Consider the following 19,103-nt stretch of genomic DNA (forward strand, 5'->3'; position numbering starts at 1 on the left):
TAACTACAATCATGTTTCAGGTTCTCTGCCACTGGGGATATTCAATATTTCGTCATTGGAAATTATTTCTATGCGAGGTAATAGCCTATCTGGAAGCCTTCTTCCATTCAGCATGTGTCACCGTCTTCAAGGACTCACAGCGCTTGACCTTTCCCACAACAAAATAAGCGGTATGATACCATCGTCATCATTGTCGGAATGTTCTAAGCTTCAAGGACTTGTGTTGAATGACAACCATTTGAGTGGAGTGGCATCCCAAGGATTTGGGAACCTGACGGCGCTCAAGGAACTATATTGGTGGGTGTCAAATCTCCAAAAATAAAGTTAAAAATAACAGCCTAATTGCCAACCAACACAATCTCAAATTTAATTCGTAAACAGGGCAAGTAGGGTCGTCTCCTCAGGGAACAGGTAGGCAAATCACACAGGAAAATTGGGGGGATTTTTAGCAATAGTTCCAACTAATTAAAAAGGAATAAGAACCGAAATTCAAAGTTGAGTAAGATAGCAGGAACCAAATTACACAAATAGCAATTAATTAAAACAACCTAGTCAAGGAATTAATCTTGGCACTGAAGCACACAACTGATCACGGATACAAGGGACAATTCATATACTCACGAATAAACTGGTTATAGTGGTCAAGCGACGCGCCCAACCACCAATCTTTTCTTAATTTTATGGTAGTCAAGAGACGCTCATAAACTACCCTCTTGTGACTAGACAACCCCAGAAACGCTCACAGGATTTAATGTAGCCACAACATTAGGAATTAGAAAGACCCAATTCTAGATGACAAACACACATGCGGGTTTATTTAGGCTAGATTAATTATCCCCACGATCCAAATTAGACCGCTTGCGAGGCGGTGAAATTGTCTCGTTTGCCACTAATCAAGATGCTTAAAGGCGATGCGCCAACATCCTAATTGGCTGACAATTATTTAGACAATCGAATAACAGGCCTAATTATCCAATAAATCTAAACAATAATAACTCAGGGAAAAATAGAGAATAATTAAATATCCATGAACATATAAATTAAAAATAAACAATTAAAACGATCTCACAGTTATGGTGCCCCGATCCTTGATTTATTCCTCAACTAGATAAAAGAAATTAGTCTTGCCACATAACGATGAAGCAATTTGGAGTTTTCATGGAGTTTTTGCTGAATGAAAAACGCAGCGAAAAGTTATGCGGCCGCTCGGCCACAGGAATGATAAAGCAAAAGCGGAGAAAAGAAAAAGTCCAAGACCAAGATCCATCCCTAGTCTATTGCTGTCTTCTTTTTATTGTTTGCGCCGCCGTTTCCTTTTTGCTAGCCGAACTAATAGGTGGGTTTCTTCAAACAATTTGCTTCCTTTTCCCCCATTGGATTGTTACCAAAAGTCATCTTCCAATTCTATTTCCTAATCCCACGTAAGTTTAAAGTATGGCTCCAAGGAAAGGCGGTGGCCCCAGGAATAGGACCCGCAATCCCGCTTTTTCACGCAACTCTGCGTTGTCTGGCGTGGGCACGCCAGAGAAGGTGCAGTCTTCTGGAATTTGCCCTTTTTTATCACTTTTAACACCAATTGCCTATAAGTAACACAAATACCTATTATGAGCAGAAATCCAATACTTTGCATAATAAACTGCCAAAATTAAGACCAAATAACCACAAATAAAATGCATAATTATATCCCTATCATATATCTTGCTGACAACATTTTAGATGGTACCATCCTAACTCTACATTTAATGAGAAGAATAGTTTATATTTAATACACGTCAACTTGAATAACTTTGTTTTCTTATCTATTAATGAGAAGAATATTTTGATGAAATATTTTAAAATCTTTTAACAAAAGTAAGATAAATGCTTGTCCCATGACATGTGTGCCATGCGAATTTCTCTTAGTGCTTGAATGTAAAATCTCAAGTTAACAGGCCAAGAACATTTTATTTTCAGGTCAACAAAATGAAAATTGTTTTACCGAGATAGTTGGAAACTATATCCCATGAATTGCTTAACTAAATCAAGAGTTCCATAAGATTCTGACTAATTATGGATTTTAACTAAAAGCAAGGTTTATGTAATGTCCCCAACGTTGAATCCCATTTTTATAGTCATTTAGGATATCTATATAGCTTCTATTGAAATAAATTTTCTTAATTTCTTAATCAATACAACTTTTAGTTGGAAGAAATTTGTTCGTGAAGGCATATTAGAAATTTCTTTGTGAATGCATTTGGAAATTAGAGAATAATAGAAAGGTAACTACTTATCAAGCCTGAAGAAATAGGTGGTAATACTTTTTGTAACTAAAGAAGAACGGAAAGTATTTTCTTGTTAACATATACAAATGGAAGTAGTAAGGATTGTATAAATTTTACCTTAAAAAAAAAAGGATTGTATAACATTTCAGGACAGAATAATCAAAGATGCATGAGACTATCACCTCAGCAAACTGCCAAAATTAAGGTTTCCAATTTTTATTTGGTGTGGAGTAATACACACACATACACACATGTATATGTATGTATATATATGTGTGTGTGTGTCTTTTGATATGGTTATTTATTACATTTTATCATGTTTGTAATTATTAACCATGTTAATGGACACTAATATATGCATTTATGTGAAAAGACAAGCAATTCCATGTCAATTATATATACAAAATTTTGCCTTTCTTCTATTGTCTTCAAAGCCTATTGACATATATATCTCTTGCTGTGGTTGTTGTGAAAATATATACGAGTTGTTTGAGATTTTTCAATTGCAAATCTTAATTAGAAGATTTAGTTTGGAAATCAACAAAGAAAAATTGAAGGTATGCTCTAATTTACAAAGAGTATATATAGATATTGCTTTATAACGTGCAATTAAGTTCTTTTTGGTGTCTATATTTTACTTCAGTATCCTGAAAGCAAAGCTTTAAATGCAATCTACTGTGAAAAGATATTCTTCGTTTGAAGCTTTCAATGCAATCTTCTGTGAACAGATATTCTTCGTTTGAAATAATAAATAATCCCTGAAAATCTACGCAAAAATTACTTTACAAAATAAATAAAGTGTGATAGTTCCCTTAGTGTTAATAACCAATATTTATAGCTTTCTTCTATTGAAGTTTGCGCAATAGATTTCCTTTACAATACCTTAGAATGCTTCGAGTAGTACAGGGTATATATGCAATACAGACATTTAACTTTTCTGATCTAGGAATATAGCTTCTATTGAAGCAAATTTCCTTAATTTCTTAATGAATAAATTTTTGAATTGGAGGAATGAAATTCTTTTGAAAGGAGTTCTCAAAACTTCTTTACGGATGCATTTGAAGAATAGAAAAGTAATATTCTATCAAATGAATGCAAAGAGGTGGCAGTGCTTTTGTAAACTGAAAAAGAGAATGGAAAGCATTTTCTTAGTAAACGTGAATAGAAGCACAAATAAGCTAAATGGTAAGATAAGTAAAAACTCTATGACTTGTAAAATTGTAATTATCAAAAAATGCATGTGACCCCATCACCTCAACAAAATACCAAAGAGCAGATTTTTCAGCATTTATAGTGATGTGAATTGACAGAAAAAAAAAAGAATATCATTTTAAACATTTTGCTATGTAAAGTTCGTGAGTTTGAACTTATTACGCACTAGAAAAACTTTTGCAGTTTCTGAAATTAGATTCTAGGCAGGCCAGAGTATATACGATTGACATAAATTGGTCAACCATGTATGTCATCAGGAATTGCTTTTATTAACTAAAGAACACAAGCAAAAAGAAAATTTAAGAAAAAGTTGGAACTTAGCTTGAAAGAAAGGAAGGCATCCAAAAGAATGGTTCAAACTAACCTGCACGACTTGTTTTGCTTAAATCAATTTTTGGAGTTGAAATAGTTGTTACTAATTTACTAGAAGTTTGTAAAACATATAATTACATGATCATGTACAAGAAAATCATATGATTATTTGCTAAGTTGAATTTAACATGCTTGTAAATGTTAGCCATGTTTATGCATAATGCTACATGCATTGCTGTTTCAAAAAAAAAAAGAAAACAACGACTTTATGTCAATTATATTCAAAATTGCTTTTTTTATCGTGTTAAAAGTACGCACACACGAGCACATACACACACTACTACAGTACAAATTGCTTTTAGTTGTTTGAGAATTTTTTAGTTAAAAATCTTATATTTTACCAAGTGTATAATGTCTTAAATTCATTTTATGCATTAACATATATAAACTTGATAATTCTCTAGGTATTATTCCGCAAGACCTTGGCAACCTAAAGCATCTAGAAGTACTTAGTATGGAGTTCAATAGCCTAACTGGCTCCATACCAGCCGGAATTTTCAACATCTCAACACTGGGAAGACTAGCCCTACAGAGCAATAAACTTTCTGGATTGATACCAGCCTCAATCTCAAATGCATCTAAGCTAACTTTCTTATACTTGGATACAAACAGATTCAGTGGTCCAATTCCAAGTTCTCTTGGAAACCTAAGACTTCTAAGATGGCTAGATCTCTCTGAAAATCATTTGACAATTGAACCTTCATCAAGAGAATTGAGTTTCATCAATTACTTGACAAATTGTAAGTACCTAGAAATATTGTCTTTTAATGACAATCCGCTGCACGGTATTCTTCCAATATCGGTTGGGAATCTTTCAACTTCTATGGAGAGATTCTATGCATATGATTGCGGAATCAAGGGAAGCATTCCCGATGCATTCGGGAATTTGAGCAATCTAGTGGTTTTGAGTCTATTTGTAAATCACCTGAGTGGACCCGTTCCAGCCACAGTGAAACAATTGCAAAAACTTCAAGTTTTGAATTTCTATGACAACCGATTGAGTGGTTCGATTCCAGATAGTCTTTGTGAGTTAAAGAGCTTGTACGGATTATATCTGGGTAAAAATCAGCTTCGTGGGTCAATACCATCATGCATAAGTAATGTTAGTTCACTGAGAAAAATTTCCTTTGATGGGAACTTCTTAAATTCAAGCATACCTGCAAGCTTGTGGAACCTCATTGATCTATTTTATTTGGGTCTGTCCTCTAATTCGCTGAATGGCTCACTACCTCAAGAAATTGAAATTTTGAAGATGATAACAATATTGGATCTGTCAGGAAATCATCTTAGTGGGAATATTCCAAGTTCCATTGGAGCTTTGCAAAGTTTAGCCAACCTTTCTTTAGCACAAAATAAGCTTGAGGGACCTATTCCAGCCTCACTAGGTCACATGTTACGCTTGGAACTTTTGGACCTATCTAATAATAACCTATCGGGTCCGATACCAAAGTCCTTGGAAACACTTTTGCAGCTTGATTACATTAATCTTTCTTTCAACCACTTAAGAGGAGAAATTCCCAGTAGTGGTCCTTTCAAGAACTTCACATACGAATCATTCATGTTTAATGATGATTTGTGTGGTGATGAAAGGTTTCATGTTCCTCCATGCAAATCTCGTCAGATTCACAAATCAAGTCGAAAGAAACTATTTCACATGTTAGGCATTATATCAGGTATTGCTGCTACAACTGTTGTAATTTTACTTTTAAGATGCCGGAGGAAGGATGCAGTTTCAAGAAATGTTGACTTATTGCCGGTGGTAGTGCCAAGAAGGATTTCATATTATGAACTTGTTCAAGCAACTATTGCCTATGATGAAAGCAATTTAATTGGCAAAGGGAGTTTTGGATCTGTATATAAAGGTATTCTAGCGGATGGGACAGTGGTAGCTGTGAAAGTTTTCACTTTTCTAACCGAAGTCACTTCTAGGAGTTTCGATGCGGAATGTCAAGTCCTACGTAACCTTCGGCATAGAAACCTAACCAAAGTGATTGGCAGTTGCTCTAACCTGGAATTCAAAGCCTTAGTGCTAGCATATATGCCCAACGGGAGCCTTGAGAAATGGTTGTACTCCCACAACCTTTGCTTGGATCTGCTGCAAAGAACAAGCATAATGACGGATGTTGCTTCTGCATTGGAATACCTGCATTTTGGTTATACAACACCTGTGGTTCACTGTGATCTGAAACCTAGCAACACATTACTTGACGAAAACATGGTTGCTCATGTAAGTGATTTTGGTATAGCAAAGATTTTGGATGAAGAAAATAGTGCCATGCATACCCAGACTCTTGCAACGCTTGGATACATGGCACCAGGTTCAGCATATTTGACATCCCTTTGAATTGTTTATATACCTAAAATTTGTAGAATTATGTGTCAATTTCTTGAATTTTTTCTTCTTTCCCTTTAACTATGATAGATTCCCTTTTGTACTACAGAGTATGGAGTTGAAGGGCAGGTGTCAATAAGAATTGATGCGTATAGTTTTGGCATACTTCTGATGGAAACATTTTCAAGAATGAAGCCTAGTGATGAAATGTTCAAAGATGATTTGAGCCTGAAGAGTTGGATAGAAGAATCTCTGCCTAATGCAACAATTCAGATTATAGATGCCAACTTACTCAGGCAACAAGATGAGCATTTCAATGAGAAATTGCAGTGTGTTTCAATGATCTTCAAATTGGCTTTAAGTTGCTGCACTGAATGCCCACAAGATCGAACTAACATGAAAGATGTTGTGGCAGTACTCAAGAAGATAAGACGTCACCTTGCCACTTTCTCGGACAACTCAAGATCGAACTAGTATGTTCTTGTGACTCAATCCCGCACATCAAGTTTGTTCTTCTTAAATTATCTTTATATCTTTTGTTGAAAGACGATGACAAAACTTGAAACGTGAAGGAAAAATAAGTTTGATTATCTATTTTAAGAAAGTCGATATATCAGTCACAAATAAGTAGATGCCAAAGTTACTGTTTTTCTTCTTTGTAAATCATGTTTTGCCAGAATATATTTGCAATTAATTAGTACTAAGTACCTTTCTGACTTGTTAGTTTTTATTCCCCAGAGGAAAAATTACAATGGAGGTACAACATATGCAAATTACAACTGTAACACATTTTATTATATTTAGACCATGTGCATAGCTTTACTTCATGAAAATCTTTGTTAAACTTATAATTTTGCACATTGAAACCTTTTCTTCCCCCTTTCTTTTTTTTTTTTTTTGTTTTGAGAAATTTAACCCATTTCACAATGAAGGTATGATATTACCAATAGTCATTTATACCACAAGTTTGTTTTAATTGAGAGCATAAATGACTCTTTAATACTTTCTCGCTTTATTTTTTCTTTTCCACGGTTTGTCTTTAGTCAACTATGACTTTTTAACTGTCAATTGACGGAATGCTGATGCTGTAAATATTTAATATTGTTAATAAGTGAGTATACATAGTTTAAGTAGTAGAGCATGCATGTATATATCAGGTCTCTTTTATTAAATACTAAATTTGATACATTTAAATGTATATTACATTAAGTGATAATTTTTGTCTAAGATATTCAACACTATTTAATTAATTTAAATATTTAATTTTTGATTATTAAGTGTGTCTGAACAGAGTAAGATATGAATCTATTAATTTTAAATGCTGAATTAGGTTATCAAACAAGACTTAAGTAATCGAGCCATGCATATATAGGAAGTCTTTTTCGCTTTAGCTACTCTTTTGTCCTCACGACTCACTATAGAATGATAATTTGGCAGGGACAGAAGATAAGCCTGAAAAGATGTTTGTATGGAAAATCTTTTCCATGCTTTCGGTTATGTATGGAAAAATGAAAAGATGTTTGTATGGTCAACTATGACCTTTGAGCTTGGTACCCTGAATAAAATTGATTCAACGGATGGCCAGTATCAGATACTGCTATATCTCCTATTGATAGTCAAGACAGCTAGCCTAACTAATTGGTTTTATCTAATAGCGTGCATGTGTTTGATTTTTTTTTTTTTTTTTTTTTTTTTTTGTCAACACAGGGGTGTCCGGGTCAAGACCCGAAGGCGACCCGACTAATCCCCTGCGCCTGGAGTACAGCGCCACCCCAACCGCACCCAGGCGTTATGTGAGGTTCGATCCCACGACCTTGCGAGTGGTTTTCCAGCCGCAGACCGGGTGATCTAACCCCAGGGGCATGTGTTTGATTATTGATAAAGGGTTAATTTTGCATTCAATTTGTGAATATTTCTCCGTCGATTGCGATAAAACATGGTGTTTGTTAATCGATAGATTCTACTTATATTTGATATTTATTATTATTTTTAGGATATTTTGAGATAAAAGGGGCTTAAAAGAGGGAAATTCTAGAAGACTTGTGTTAATATGACGCGTGTTCGTCTAATTCTGGTGCGAAGTTCGGAGATCATGGGATTTAGCGACTAAGGCATCATGTGCGATCAACTAAGTCGCGTGGGACACCAACTTAATTAGAAGATAGATTTGGAAGCCAATTAGATTACTTGTCCAATCTAATATTCGTTTCCAAGTTCAAATGATCCAACAACTTTTGACTTATTGTCTTATTAGGCAGTAGGATTAATTAGAATAGTACCATAAGACGTCTGAGAGGAGCCACACAGGGGACACCGTCATCTCTCTCTCTCTCTCTCTCTCATTTTTCTCTGGTTACTTTAGTTCTCTCTCTAAAAGACAAATCTTAATAATTTTTTGGCTGCGATCCCACCATAAAGAGTGGCCGAACCCTCTTTATTTTGGTTCAACAATACTGTGAGATTTAATTTATTTTTATTGTTTCATTTATTTGTAAGTATTTATATATTCTCTGTTCGTTCTCGAGATGATTAATTTGTATGATTAAATAATTGGCCATTACTTAATTGTGGGAATAATCTACTATCATCTAAATTATCAAATTTGTAATAGTTTAGTAGTTTTAGTACATGTGATGAATGATATAATTTGATTGTAAAAAAAACTTTTGGTTGTATCTTACGAATCTTCAAGTTTGAGGGAGGCTAAGGACTTAATATCATGTTTTTTGGAGGGGTCAAAAACCTAAACAAAAAAGTTTTTTGAGATAAAACTCACAATATGTATAGGACTTCTAATTTTTTTGGGGCCGGAGAGGGGTGGGAGTGGAGAGGATGTTTGGTAGGTGGTAGAGTTTAAACTTGATTTACATTTGTTAATAATATAATCGTACTTTTTTTTTTTTTGGATAATATTACAACTAGCCTGCAATGATATGGTCAGAAGTGATTGAACCATGCAATTTCATCTTAACAAAATCCTATAAAGTTTCTATCAAACTAAAAAAATGGCTTGCTTATTAATCAAGCTCATCTCGATTACAATTTATCAAGCCACCCCAGTTCAAACAGTTTTCTAGTTTCTAGTAGTAATACTTTGATTTATATGTAATTTCCAGAATTATACTCAAGAATTCAAATTAATTTGTTGCAGACTTGAAAAGTTGGCAAACAGAAATGTTATTCAGGTTAAAGAACCAATCTACTCAAACATCAAAGTTGATATATTATGACATGAGTGTATAAAATGCTGGAGGAGAGATATATTCTATGCTACAATTAATCCCCTTTACTTTAAGAATTAATCACCTGTCTCAGAATCACTTCTTATTTAAGTAGACATACAATCACAGAAATTTTCTTCCTCCTCATTCTTATTATCTCCATCTATAAATACTAGGATCAAAGCAAACTATAACCCTTCTATCTTTAATTAAAATTACTTAATTTGCTTGAGCTAACAAAGTCATTTCCATTTCGCTGTGACAAGCCATTTCCAAGGGAATGGGTGGGTCTGAATAGGAACCATCTATAATTCTTTCAAAAAACCAGTGATTAGCAGCTTGAGTATAGTGTATTCCATCCCAGTTAACCCTATCTGATGGATCTTCACATGATCCAACAATAGTTTCTATGTCGTGCAACTTGACCTTTTCCGAACAGAGGAAGTTTGGATCATAGTTGAACTTTCCTCCATATCCACAGCAAGTTATTAAAGGCTGCTCAAAACCTGCAAATCTAAATCCAGAAAATTTCGGTTTGGTTAAAGATATATGTTTGAAATCAATAGTTGGCATCACCTGAAAAACTTTAGCTAGCTAATCAAATGCCATGGAAAATTTTCCCAAGCCATTATTCACAATCTTCATATTGTTTTCTCCGCCCCCCCCCCCCCCCCCCCCCCCCCCCCCCCCAAAAAACAAAAAAAAAATGAAGAAGAAAGAAATAGCATGTTAAGGTGTGAATGTTGTGTGTTTGTGGGTATATATAATTTTTTTGAACGTGTTTTATTCCCTTAGGGCGCTAGATAAGAACACCATGAATAGGGATGGATCACTATAAATCTCCAACATTATTTGCATGAGAAAACTAAATATTTGCACGACGCCACATGCTATTATGTACTTCACAGAATAGAAGAACTCTAATGTTAGTCGAAAACTCTATTATTCCTTTTGGAAACTATCTCCTCATTTTGTATCTCTAGATGATGCATGATAGTTGTCTATATTTCAAATGTTTGAAATTGTTACAACTTAAGGGTCAAAATACTTATTTTACCTTCCAACGGTGAAATTAAATAAGAGGGTATGATATTCGAAATGAACTATAGAATCTCCTTATATTAATATACATAAATCGGTTTATTCTAATAGTGTCCCATACACATATAAAAGAGTAAATTATTTAAAACGTAGAGTAAATTATTTAAAATGTACTTTACATTTTGTCAAATGATTTTTTTTTCCTTCACTTTTAAAAAACTAACTTTATGTCTCTTATAAATTTAACTCAGTAAAATATGGTTTTGACCTAAGTTTTTATCACTTTTAGTTTGAATTTATCATGTGACCCACATATATAGGTGGCAAACCAACCCACTTAACTAAATTTACCCATACCCGCCTATGAATAGACGGGTATGGGTATCTTAAATTTATGTATATGGGTATAAATGGGTTATCCAATAATATCCATTTAATAAATGAATATTATTGGATAACCCATCAAAGCTAATTAACCCATTTAGAATTCTCTTCCCCTAAGTGTCTTCTCTTCCCCCATCCTTTTTTTTTTTTCCAGATTTTGTCATGATGTTAACTACTTTTGTTTTATTATTATTATTATTTGTTGGTTTTATCTTATTATTTTATTTTATCTTAGTTTGTTAACTTGCTCATTTTTCGGTATTACCAATTTATGATAAGTTTTAGCCTCTTTTCTTATCTTTCTAAAATGAAATTTTAAATTTATATATGAAAAAAAATGTTAGGGGTTCAAAATTCTTGGATTAAGTTTTTATATTAACTTTTATAGTACTTAGTTCAAATTTTTATATTCTTATTATTCAATTCCTAAATAATATGTAATTTTGCGACATAGAGTATAAATGGAAAAAAAATTGGTAATTAGGTTTATTGAGCATTATAAGTAGGTATAAATTGATAACTTAGTTTGCAAAAATGAATTTAAATGAGTTTACAAAAAGTTAAAATAAATGGGTTATAAATGGGTAATTAGGTTACACAATTCATTTTTTAACTTACCCATTTATACCCATCTAATTAAATGGGTATAAATGGATCGACTCACTTATACCCATTACCCATTTTACCTAATCCAAACCCATCCAAGTCACCCATTTTGACACCATATGACCATTTTTTAAGATATAAAAAGTCAGATTCTACAGTTCATATAGGTTGAAAAATAGTCGAAAATAGGGTTGAAAATAAATTTTATCAATTTGAATTTGTAAGGAATATAAAGTTAGTATTTTAAAAGTGAAGGACAGAGTGAAACGTGAGGTACATTTTAACTAATTTTGCCTATATAAAAGTCATATTTACTTACCATATTTCTTGGCGTGGCTAATGAGGTCGTACTTTATGGAGTAGATATCAACATACGTGGTAGCAGCATCCAGAAGTTCACATTGGAGCTGGACCACAGCTTCCTTCAATTTGTGGTTGTAGTATTGGGAGACGTCGTTAGCAGGAATTGCACATCGACCTTCATCGATCTGTGAGGCTGTTATTAGGAGAGTCGACAAGGCTTTTGGTAAACAACCAAAGGGACCAGTACCATGTACCCAGAATGATCTACCTCCATGGTCATATTATATATTCTGCAGCATAAAAGACGATCATATTATCATAATATATCACAGCTTCTAGATCAATTGGACACAGCTCCTTGAATAATACCAAATTAGTTGTTTTGAACTTGATCATTCCACAAATACATGAATTGCAGCAATTTCCACGCAAAATATTTAGGCATAGCTCCAAGTCGTATAGAGATGGTCAAGTATGTGATCCAATCAAGTTAGGGTGCAATTGTAAGGAAAGATGAAAATGAAGAAGAAGGAAAAGAAAAAAACTGTCCGTGTTGTAAAGAAAAGAAACAAATTTGGAAAAATATTTCTGCATTTATCCAGCGCCGGTTATGGTGCCAGTTTTTGTTGGGAAAATCGGGTAATTTCCCACTCAAAATTCAACTAGTGATTAAACTGATTCAGTAATTTCCAAGAAAGATCGTCAAAACAATTTCCTTATACAGAATTACCATTCCAAATAAATTTCCAGGAAAGGCTGGAGGGGTCACAAGTGGTCCCACTTAATACCCAATCTGTAGAAAAGATGATGGAGAATCGTTCTCATATATTTCCTTTTAAGCTATTACAGCCTATATATATACTAATTGGGGTACATCAAGATCCTATATTATAGCCTAAACATAAGACAATTAATTACAAATAAGGAAACGAAATATTTACACAATCTGCCAAATTTGACAGCAGATTTTGCTCCTTAAATTGCTCGCGTCAACACTCCCCCTCAAGCTGGTGAATATATGTCTATCATTCCCAACTTGTTAAGTGAGCTTTGAAACTCGTTTCTAGATACAGCCTTTGTTAGAACATCTGCTAGTTGATCTTTTGATGTGACAAACGGAAGACTAATTGTACCCTTGTCAAGATGATCTTTGATGAAGTGTCGATCAACTTCCACATGTTTGGTTCTGTCATGCTGAACAAGATTATTTGCAATTGCTATGGACGCCTTGTTATCACATAATAACATCATAGGTTTTGACAGACATATACCGAGATCTTGTACAATGCGTTTTATCCATAGCAATTCACAGATACCTTGTGCCATTCCACGAAATTCTGCCTCTGCACTTGATCTTGCTACAACCTTTTGTTTCTTGCTTCGCCAGGTTACCAGACTGCTTCCAACAAATGTGAAATACCCTGATATAGACTTTCGATCAGTTTGACTTCCAGCCCAATCTGCATCTGTATACCCTTTGATTTCTAGATCTCCTTTTTTAGCAAAAAATAATCCTTTTCCTGGAGAAGATTTTAGGTATCGCAGGATCCGGTAAACAGCCTCCATATGATCACTTGGTGCATGCATGAATTGACTTACAATGCTCACAACATATGCAATGTCAGGACGCGTATGCGATAAGTATATTAGTCTCCCAACTAATCTTTGGTACCTCTCCTTATTGGTTGGAGTTTGGTCTTGTTGAATGGCTAACTTGTGATTCATCTCAATAGGAGTTTCAATGGGTTTACAGTCCAGCATACCAGTTTTTGCTAGTAAATCCCGCACATACTTTCGTTGGCAAAGAGAGATTCCGTTGCTCGATCTTGCAACTTCAATGCCTAAGAAATATTTCAGGTGCCCAAGATCTTTAAGTTCAAACTCAGTTGCAAGGCTTTCTTGGAGGGCAGCTATCTCATTTGAGTCATTTCCTGTGACAACCATATCATCAACATACACAATAAGAGCAGTCACCTTTTTAAAAACTTGCTTGATGAAAAGTGTATGATCTGCATCACTTTGTTTATATCCATTCTTCTTCATGAAAGTTGAGAGCCTTCCAAACCATGCTCGAGGGGATTGCTTCAATCCGTATAAGGCCCTTCTTAGCTTGCATACTTTGCCACCACAGTTTATGCCCGGAGGAGGATCCATGTATATTTCTTCATTCAGAGTTCTATTGAGAAAAGCATTTTTAACGTCAAACTGTCGCAGTGGCCACTCTTGATTGGCTGCTATGGAAATAATTACTCGTATGGTATTTATTTTTGCTACAGGAGCAAATGTATCCCCATAATCAATTCCGTACTTCTGTGTATACTCTTTAGTAACAAGTCTTGCCTTGTACCGGTCTATGACTCCATTGGGATTGAGTTTAACTGTAAAAATCCACCTGCATCCTACTGTTCTTTTCCTATTGGGCAGCGATACAAGCTCCCATGTATGATTTTTCTGCAAGGCTTCCATTTCATCATTCATAGCTTTCTTCCATTTTGAATCCATCAATGCTTCCTGCACATTACTTGGAATAGATACAGGGGATAATTGAGTTACAACAAGTGCATGAGATTTTGACAAACGATGAGAAGAGGTATAATTGTTAATGGGATATTTAGTCTTAGCTTTAAAATCAGCATCATACTGATTTTTTGGAATCCCTCTGTTTATCCTAATCGGATATCTTGGTTCAGCTTTAAGAGGACTTGACTCATGTATTACAGGGGATGAAGGTAATGATGTTACCTGAGGAGACACATTCGGAGTTTCTATGGCTGTTGGTGTGCCTTGGGAAATTGTACTATCTTGATTCTCATGAGAGCCATCAACAACCTCAGGATGTGTATTATTCAACAAATCAACATCTGGTTCAGTTTCAATTTGTGCTTATTCCTGAAAAACCTCATGAGTGTCTGGTTCAGTTTCAATTTGTGCTTGTTCCTGAAAAACCTCATGAGTGTTGTCTTCACCTAAATCAAGTGTTGTCTCCCCCTGAAGAGAGCACTCATGACCACTGAAAAAAGGAAGATCTTCATGGAATGTAACATCTTGAGTTACATACATTTTGTTTTTATTAGGATCATAGCACCGATATCCTTTTTTGAAATCTGCGTATCCAACAAATATGCAGCGGATAGCACGTGGATCTAGCTTGCCTGTAACCTGGTGGACATATGCAGTACAACCAAACACACGTGGTTCCAGATTTGAACCAATTGGTGCTTAGACAAGTTCATGGAGTTTTTGATATGGAGTTTTGAAACCAATGACTCGTGATGGAGTCCGATTGATAAGGTATGCAGCAGAGCGAACAGCTTCGCCCCAATACTCTCCAAGCACGTTCATTCCAAACAAGGACGCGCAAACAACCTCAAGTATTTGGTGATTCTTTCGTTCTGCCAAACCATTTTGTTGCGGTGTACCGGTACATGAGGTTTGGTGTCGAATGCCATTTTCTTGACAAAAAAATGCCAGATCAGAATTTATATACTCCCCACCATTATCAGATTGAAGAACTTGAATTCGACATTGATACTGAGAAGCCACCATTTTATATAGATCCTGGAAAATAGAACAAACATCTCCCTTGTTTCTTAGGAGAGAGATCCAACTCATACGAGTACACTCATCAATAAATGTCACAAAATAACAAGCACCAAACAAAGTAGGAACTTGAGCAGGTCCCCAAACATCAGAGTGGATAGTCATAAAAGGTGTAGTACTCTTATTATAACTAGGTAGATAAGGAATTCGATGGCTCTTTGCCATTTCACAAATGTCACAATGAAACTTAGAATTTGTGTGTAAAAACAAACTTGGTTTCAATTTGCGAAGATAATTAAATGATAGATGACCAAGACGACGGTGCCACAACCATGCCATATCTTTGTTTCCTTGACTCCCTTCGATCTTATTTGCTTGACCAGGTATCTGATTGTTTGTAGTGACCAAATCAAGATAGTACAAATTCCCACGTCTAATACCATAGCCAAGAGTCCATTGTGTTGCAATGTCCTGAAAAAGACATTTATCAGGCCAGAAACGTACAGTACAATTCAAGGCTTTTGTGATTTTGCTAACAGATAAAAGTTTGGATGAAAGAGAAGGGACTACATGCACAGTATCAAGATTAATGGAATTTGACACATGTACTGATCCTTCGCCAGTAACGGGTGCAACTCCTCCATTAACAGTGAGTATGTGAGGTTGAGTTGATGAACGAATAGAGGAAAGATGGGTAGAATCGTTTGTCATGTGGTCAGTAGCACCTGTATCAATAATCCATGTATCATTCATAGTAAGATTAGTTTTGGGCAGACCTGGATTACCAGCCTTGGCAACATGTGCTGAAGCTGCGTTTGAAGTAGATACAATCACTTCCTCATCTGTTGTGGTAGTAACGGCAGCTTGTCCAATTTTCTTTCGAGGTTTCTTTGTAAAATCCCACCATTCAGGATACCCAATAATTTAATAGCACCGTTGTTGGGAATGTCCCTCTTCACCACAATGAGTGCAAGTATAGTTGTTTCCTTTAGTGCCAGATTTTTTTTCCTTTAGTTTGTTGGGCATTTGCAGGGCGTGTGGGGGCAGTCAAGTGAACCATGCCATCTGATTGAACTTTAGGTTCCTCCATAGTTTGTCTCTGGTTGTGATCCTTGCGAACATATGCATAGCATGACTCAAGATCCAGAGGTGGATCTTTTCTCAAAATTTCACTTCGAGCTTGATTGAATTCTGGGTCAAGGCCAGCCAAAAAAATATGAACTCGAAGTCGAGTCATATGTTTGTGCAGCGATATGATTACAGCAGCATTATTTTCTTGTGTTTGAACACGAGCATCAATTTCCTGAAATATGCCAATAAGTTCATTGTAGTATACAGATAAGGGTCTACCACTTTGATGAGTAGTAAATGATCTCCGATTCAGTTCAAAGAGTTGCGTTTCATCTGAGCCGTCATAGAACGTCTTTGCAACTACTTCCCATATTTCTTTGGCGGTTTGAAGACGGATGAATCGCTGCATCAAGAGTGGACTCATAGAGTCAATAAGCCAACTCTTAACCCGGTTATTATCAATAAGCCAGGCTTCCAATTGCTTGTCATCTGCAGCAGGTTTGGAGTTGTCCCTGTAAGGAATCCAGATTTGTTTCGAGCTCCAATACGCATCTCTATAAGCTGTGACCATAACGGAAAATTCGTATCATCTAAGATGATTCCAGATGAAAAATGAGTATTGTCTTAGACAATGATTCGAGATTCATGGGGAATAATAGAAGAGGAGGGGTTTGTTTCATTCATAGTTGCAGAGTAAAAAAAATCTGTTTCTACATTATGTATTGCTCTGATACCATGTAGAAAAAATGATGGAGAATCGTTCTCATATATTTACTTTTAAGTTATTACAGCCTATATATATACTAATTGGGGTACATCAAGATCCTATATTACAGCCTAAACATAAGACAATTAATTACAAATAAGAAAACGAAATATTTACACAACCTGCCAAATTTGACAGCAGATTTTGCTCCTTAAATTGCTCGCGTCAACACAATCTCCTATGGCAGAATTTACGTGCACGGTGTATTATCACAACTAGACCCGTGTATACATAAATAATACGTACATACGAATAAGAAAATACACCCAAATGAATTGTATAAAACACTACAAATAAACCCGACAAATATATTGAATACTATACTACAATTGAAAAGAAACTACTAAATAAATGCGGAATAAATAAAAGAGATAAGGAAAGAATGCACTCGAAAATTGATAACGGAATTCGGTCAATTTTGCCTAACCTCCGAACACCGCCTAAGCGACCCGCTCTTATAATTTAGGAGAAGAAAGAATTACAAAAGAATTCTTTTTCTGGTGTGTTTAATTTGGGTTGCTTGAGAGTTATTTTGTAACTCTCAAGCAACCTCTCAAATGTTAAGCTAACCGATGTGGGATTAGAATTCTGCCAAAAAGTTCAACAATTTTGGCTTGGAAAAGTCATCAATTGAGGCTTTGAATTCAATAGTTTTCATGCCGGAAGTCCTTGGATGATCACCAAGAAGATGTCCGGCATCGGTCATGAAGCCAGACTTGGCACCTGACTCCCTCTAAAGTTTCAACGTGCATCTTTCTTCTTACTTTCTGTCGCATGGCCTCTCAATGCAAACAATAATAATAATAATCCTACTTAAATAAATAAAAAAAACCCTATCTAAAAGCCCTAAATTAAGCAATATTGATACAGACGAAATATATGAAAATCCTGGGGTCCTTGTACCGACGGACAATGAGCATGACATACCGCATATTCTCCTTTTACAGAATCAACAAACTCTATCAACAAGCATAATCATGCAAAAGAGAGAGTGCACTTGGAATGCGCAAGCTTAAGCTTACTGAAACTCTAGTGCTTCTCTAATTCTACCTTGAAAAGATCAGTACGTCTTTCCCAGTTATGGAACAAACTTGGCAATTCCAAAGGCTTCCTCGAAAGGTACTTCTTTCGACATGGTTTGTTAGGTCCTCCTCAATCTTTTAGCAGCAGCAACGATTTCGGCAGTGGGAGATTCTTGACCAAAATTCTGTGCAAGCACCTGGTCTGTATCATTCCACTTGAGACCGAAATCCAAAAGCACCCTCAGAAGCATCCAATCCTTGATCATTTCTTTGGATGGTATAGTCTATCGATTCAAATGACTTGAAATGCAACTTGGGCATGAGCAGTCGCTGAATTCATAACATTATGCATCTCCTGGAAAGCAACAAATCTTGTGTTCTAGTTTCCTCGTTCCATTGGTCACGGAGCTCATCGAAAGCAGAATAAATGCTATCAAATTTGGAAACTATCTCCATTCTACAACCCTCCACAATCTGAAGTGGCAATAGTTGATGAAGGTTGCACCAGAAGCAAAAGGTACCACAAAAACCACAACGTCCAAAAGCTCTGCTTATGGTTCAAAGACTCGGTCGAGTCGTCACCGTCTCGGCCCTTCCGATATGATACCGGGACGAAATGATTTCGAGATACTTGACTCGCTGAAACGTCACAGTGAAGGGTTGAAATAACCGAATCACACCAAATCATTCCGAGTAATCCCGAATTAATTCGAATTTTTATTATTTTTACTAATTTTTAAATTCTTTTTATTTATCATATTTTTTACAATATTTCAAAAATTCGCGTCTCGCTGAAACCGCGACTGATATGCCGAGATCAATATGGAACGGTTCGGGTCGCGACCACGACTTTGAGCCATGCTGCTATACCTATTCTTTCTATTTTAAGGTAACAATAATATATAAATGGTAGTGGATGCAAGCTGTGCCGCAATAACAGTGAATAACTGGAATAGATGATACGCTATTACA

The 19,103-nt window shown here is 35.5% G+C and overlaps 2 protein-coding genes across 2 annotated transcripts; one reads left to right on the top strand and one right to left on the bottom strand.

Moving 5' to 3' along the window:
• Positions 1–4,299: 4,299 nt before the first annotated feature.
• On the top strand, positions 4,300–6,651 carry LOC113722594 (receptor kinase-like protein Xa21). Its single transcript, XM_027245874.2, has 2 exons — positions 4,300–6,163; positions 6,287–6,651. The coding sequence occupies exons 1-2, from the start codon at positions 4,300–4,302 to the stop codon at positions 6,649–6,651; spliced, it is 2,229 nt and encodes a 742-aa protein (XP_027101675.2).
• Positions 6,652–9,617: 2,966 nt separating this feature from the next.
• On the bottom strand, positions 9,618–12,006 carry LOC113722593 (esterase-like). Its single transcript, XM_072049496.1, has 3 exons — positions 12,001–12,006; positions 11,749–11,917; positions 9,618–9,904 (listed from the first exon to the last, which is right to left on the bottom strand). Exons 1-3 carry the CDS (start codon positions 12,004–12,006, stop codon positions 9,618–9,620), a joined length of 462 nt encoding a protein of 153 aa, XP_071905597.1.
• Between the last annotated feature and the right edge of the window lie 7,097 nt (positions 12,007–19,103).

This window comes from Coffea arabica, chromosome 5e, assembly GCF_036785885.1.
Source record: "Coffea arabica cultivar ET-39 chromosome 5e, Coffea Arabica ET-39 HiFi, whole genome shotgun sequence".
In the NCBI taxonomy this organism is placed as follows: domain Eukaryota; kingdom Viridiplantae; phylum Streptophyta; class Magnoliopsida; order Gentianales; family Rubiaceae; genus Coffea; species Coffea arabica.

Coding starts and splice junctions, on each gene's coding strand:
- LOC113722594 (XM_027245874.2), top strand. CDS start 4,300: ATGGAGTTCAATAGCCTAACTGGCTCCATACCAGCCGGAATTTTCAAC. Junction 6,164..6,286: donor GCTTGGATACATGGCACCAG/GTTCAGCATATT, acceptor TTTGTACTACAG/AGTATGGAGTTGAAGGGCAG.
- LOC113722593 (XM_072049496.1), bottom strand. Junction 9,905..11,748: donor TAGCCACGCCAAGAAATATG/GTAAGTAAATAT, acceptor TTAGATTTGCAG/GTTTTGAGCAGCCTTTAATA.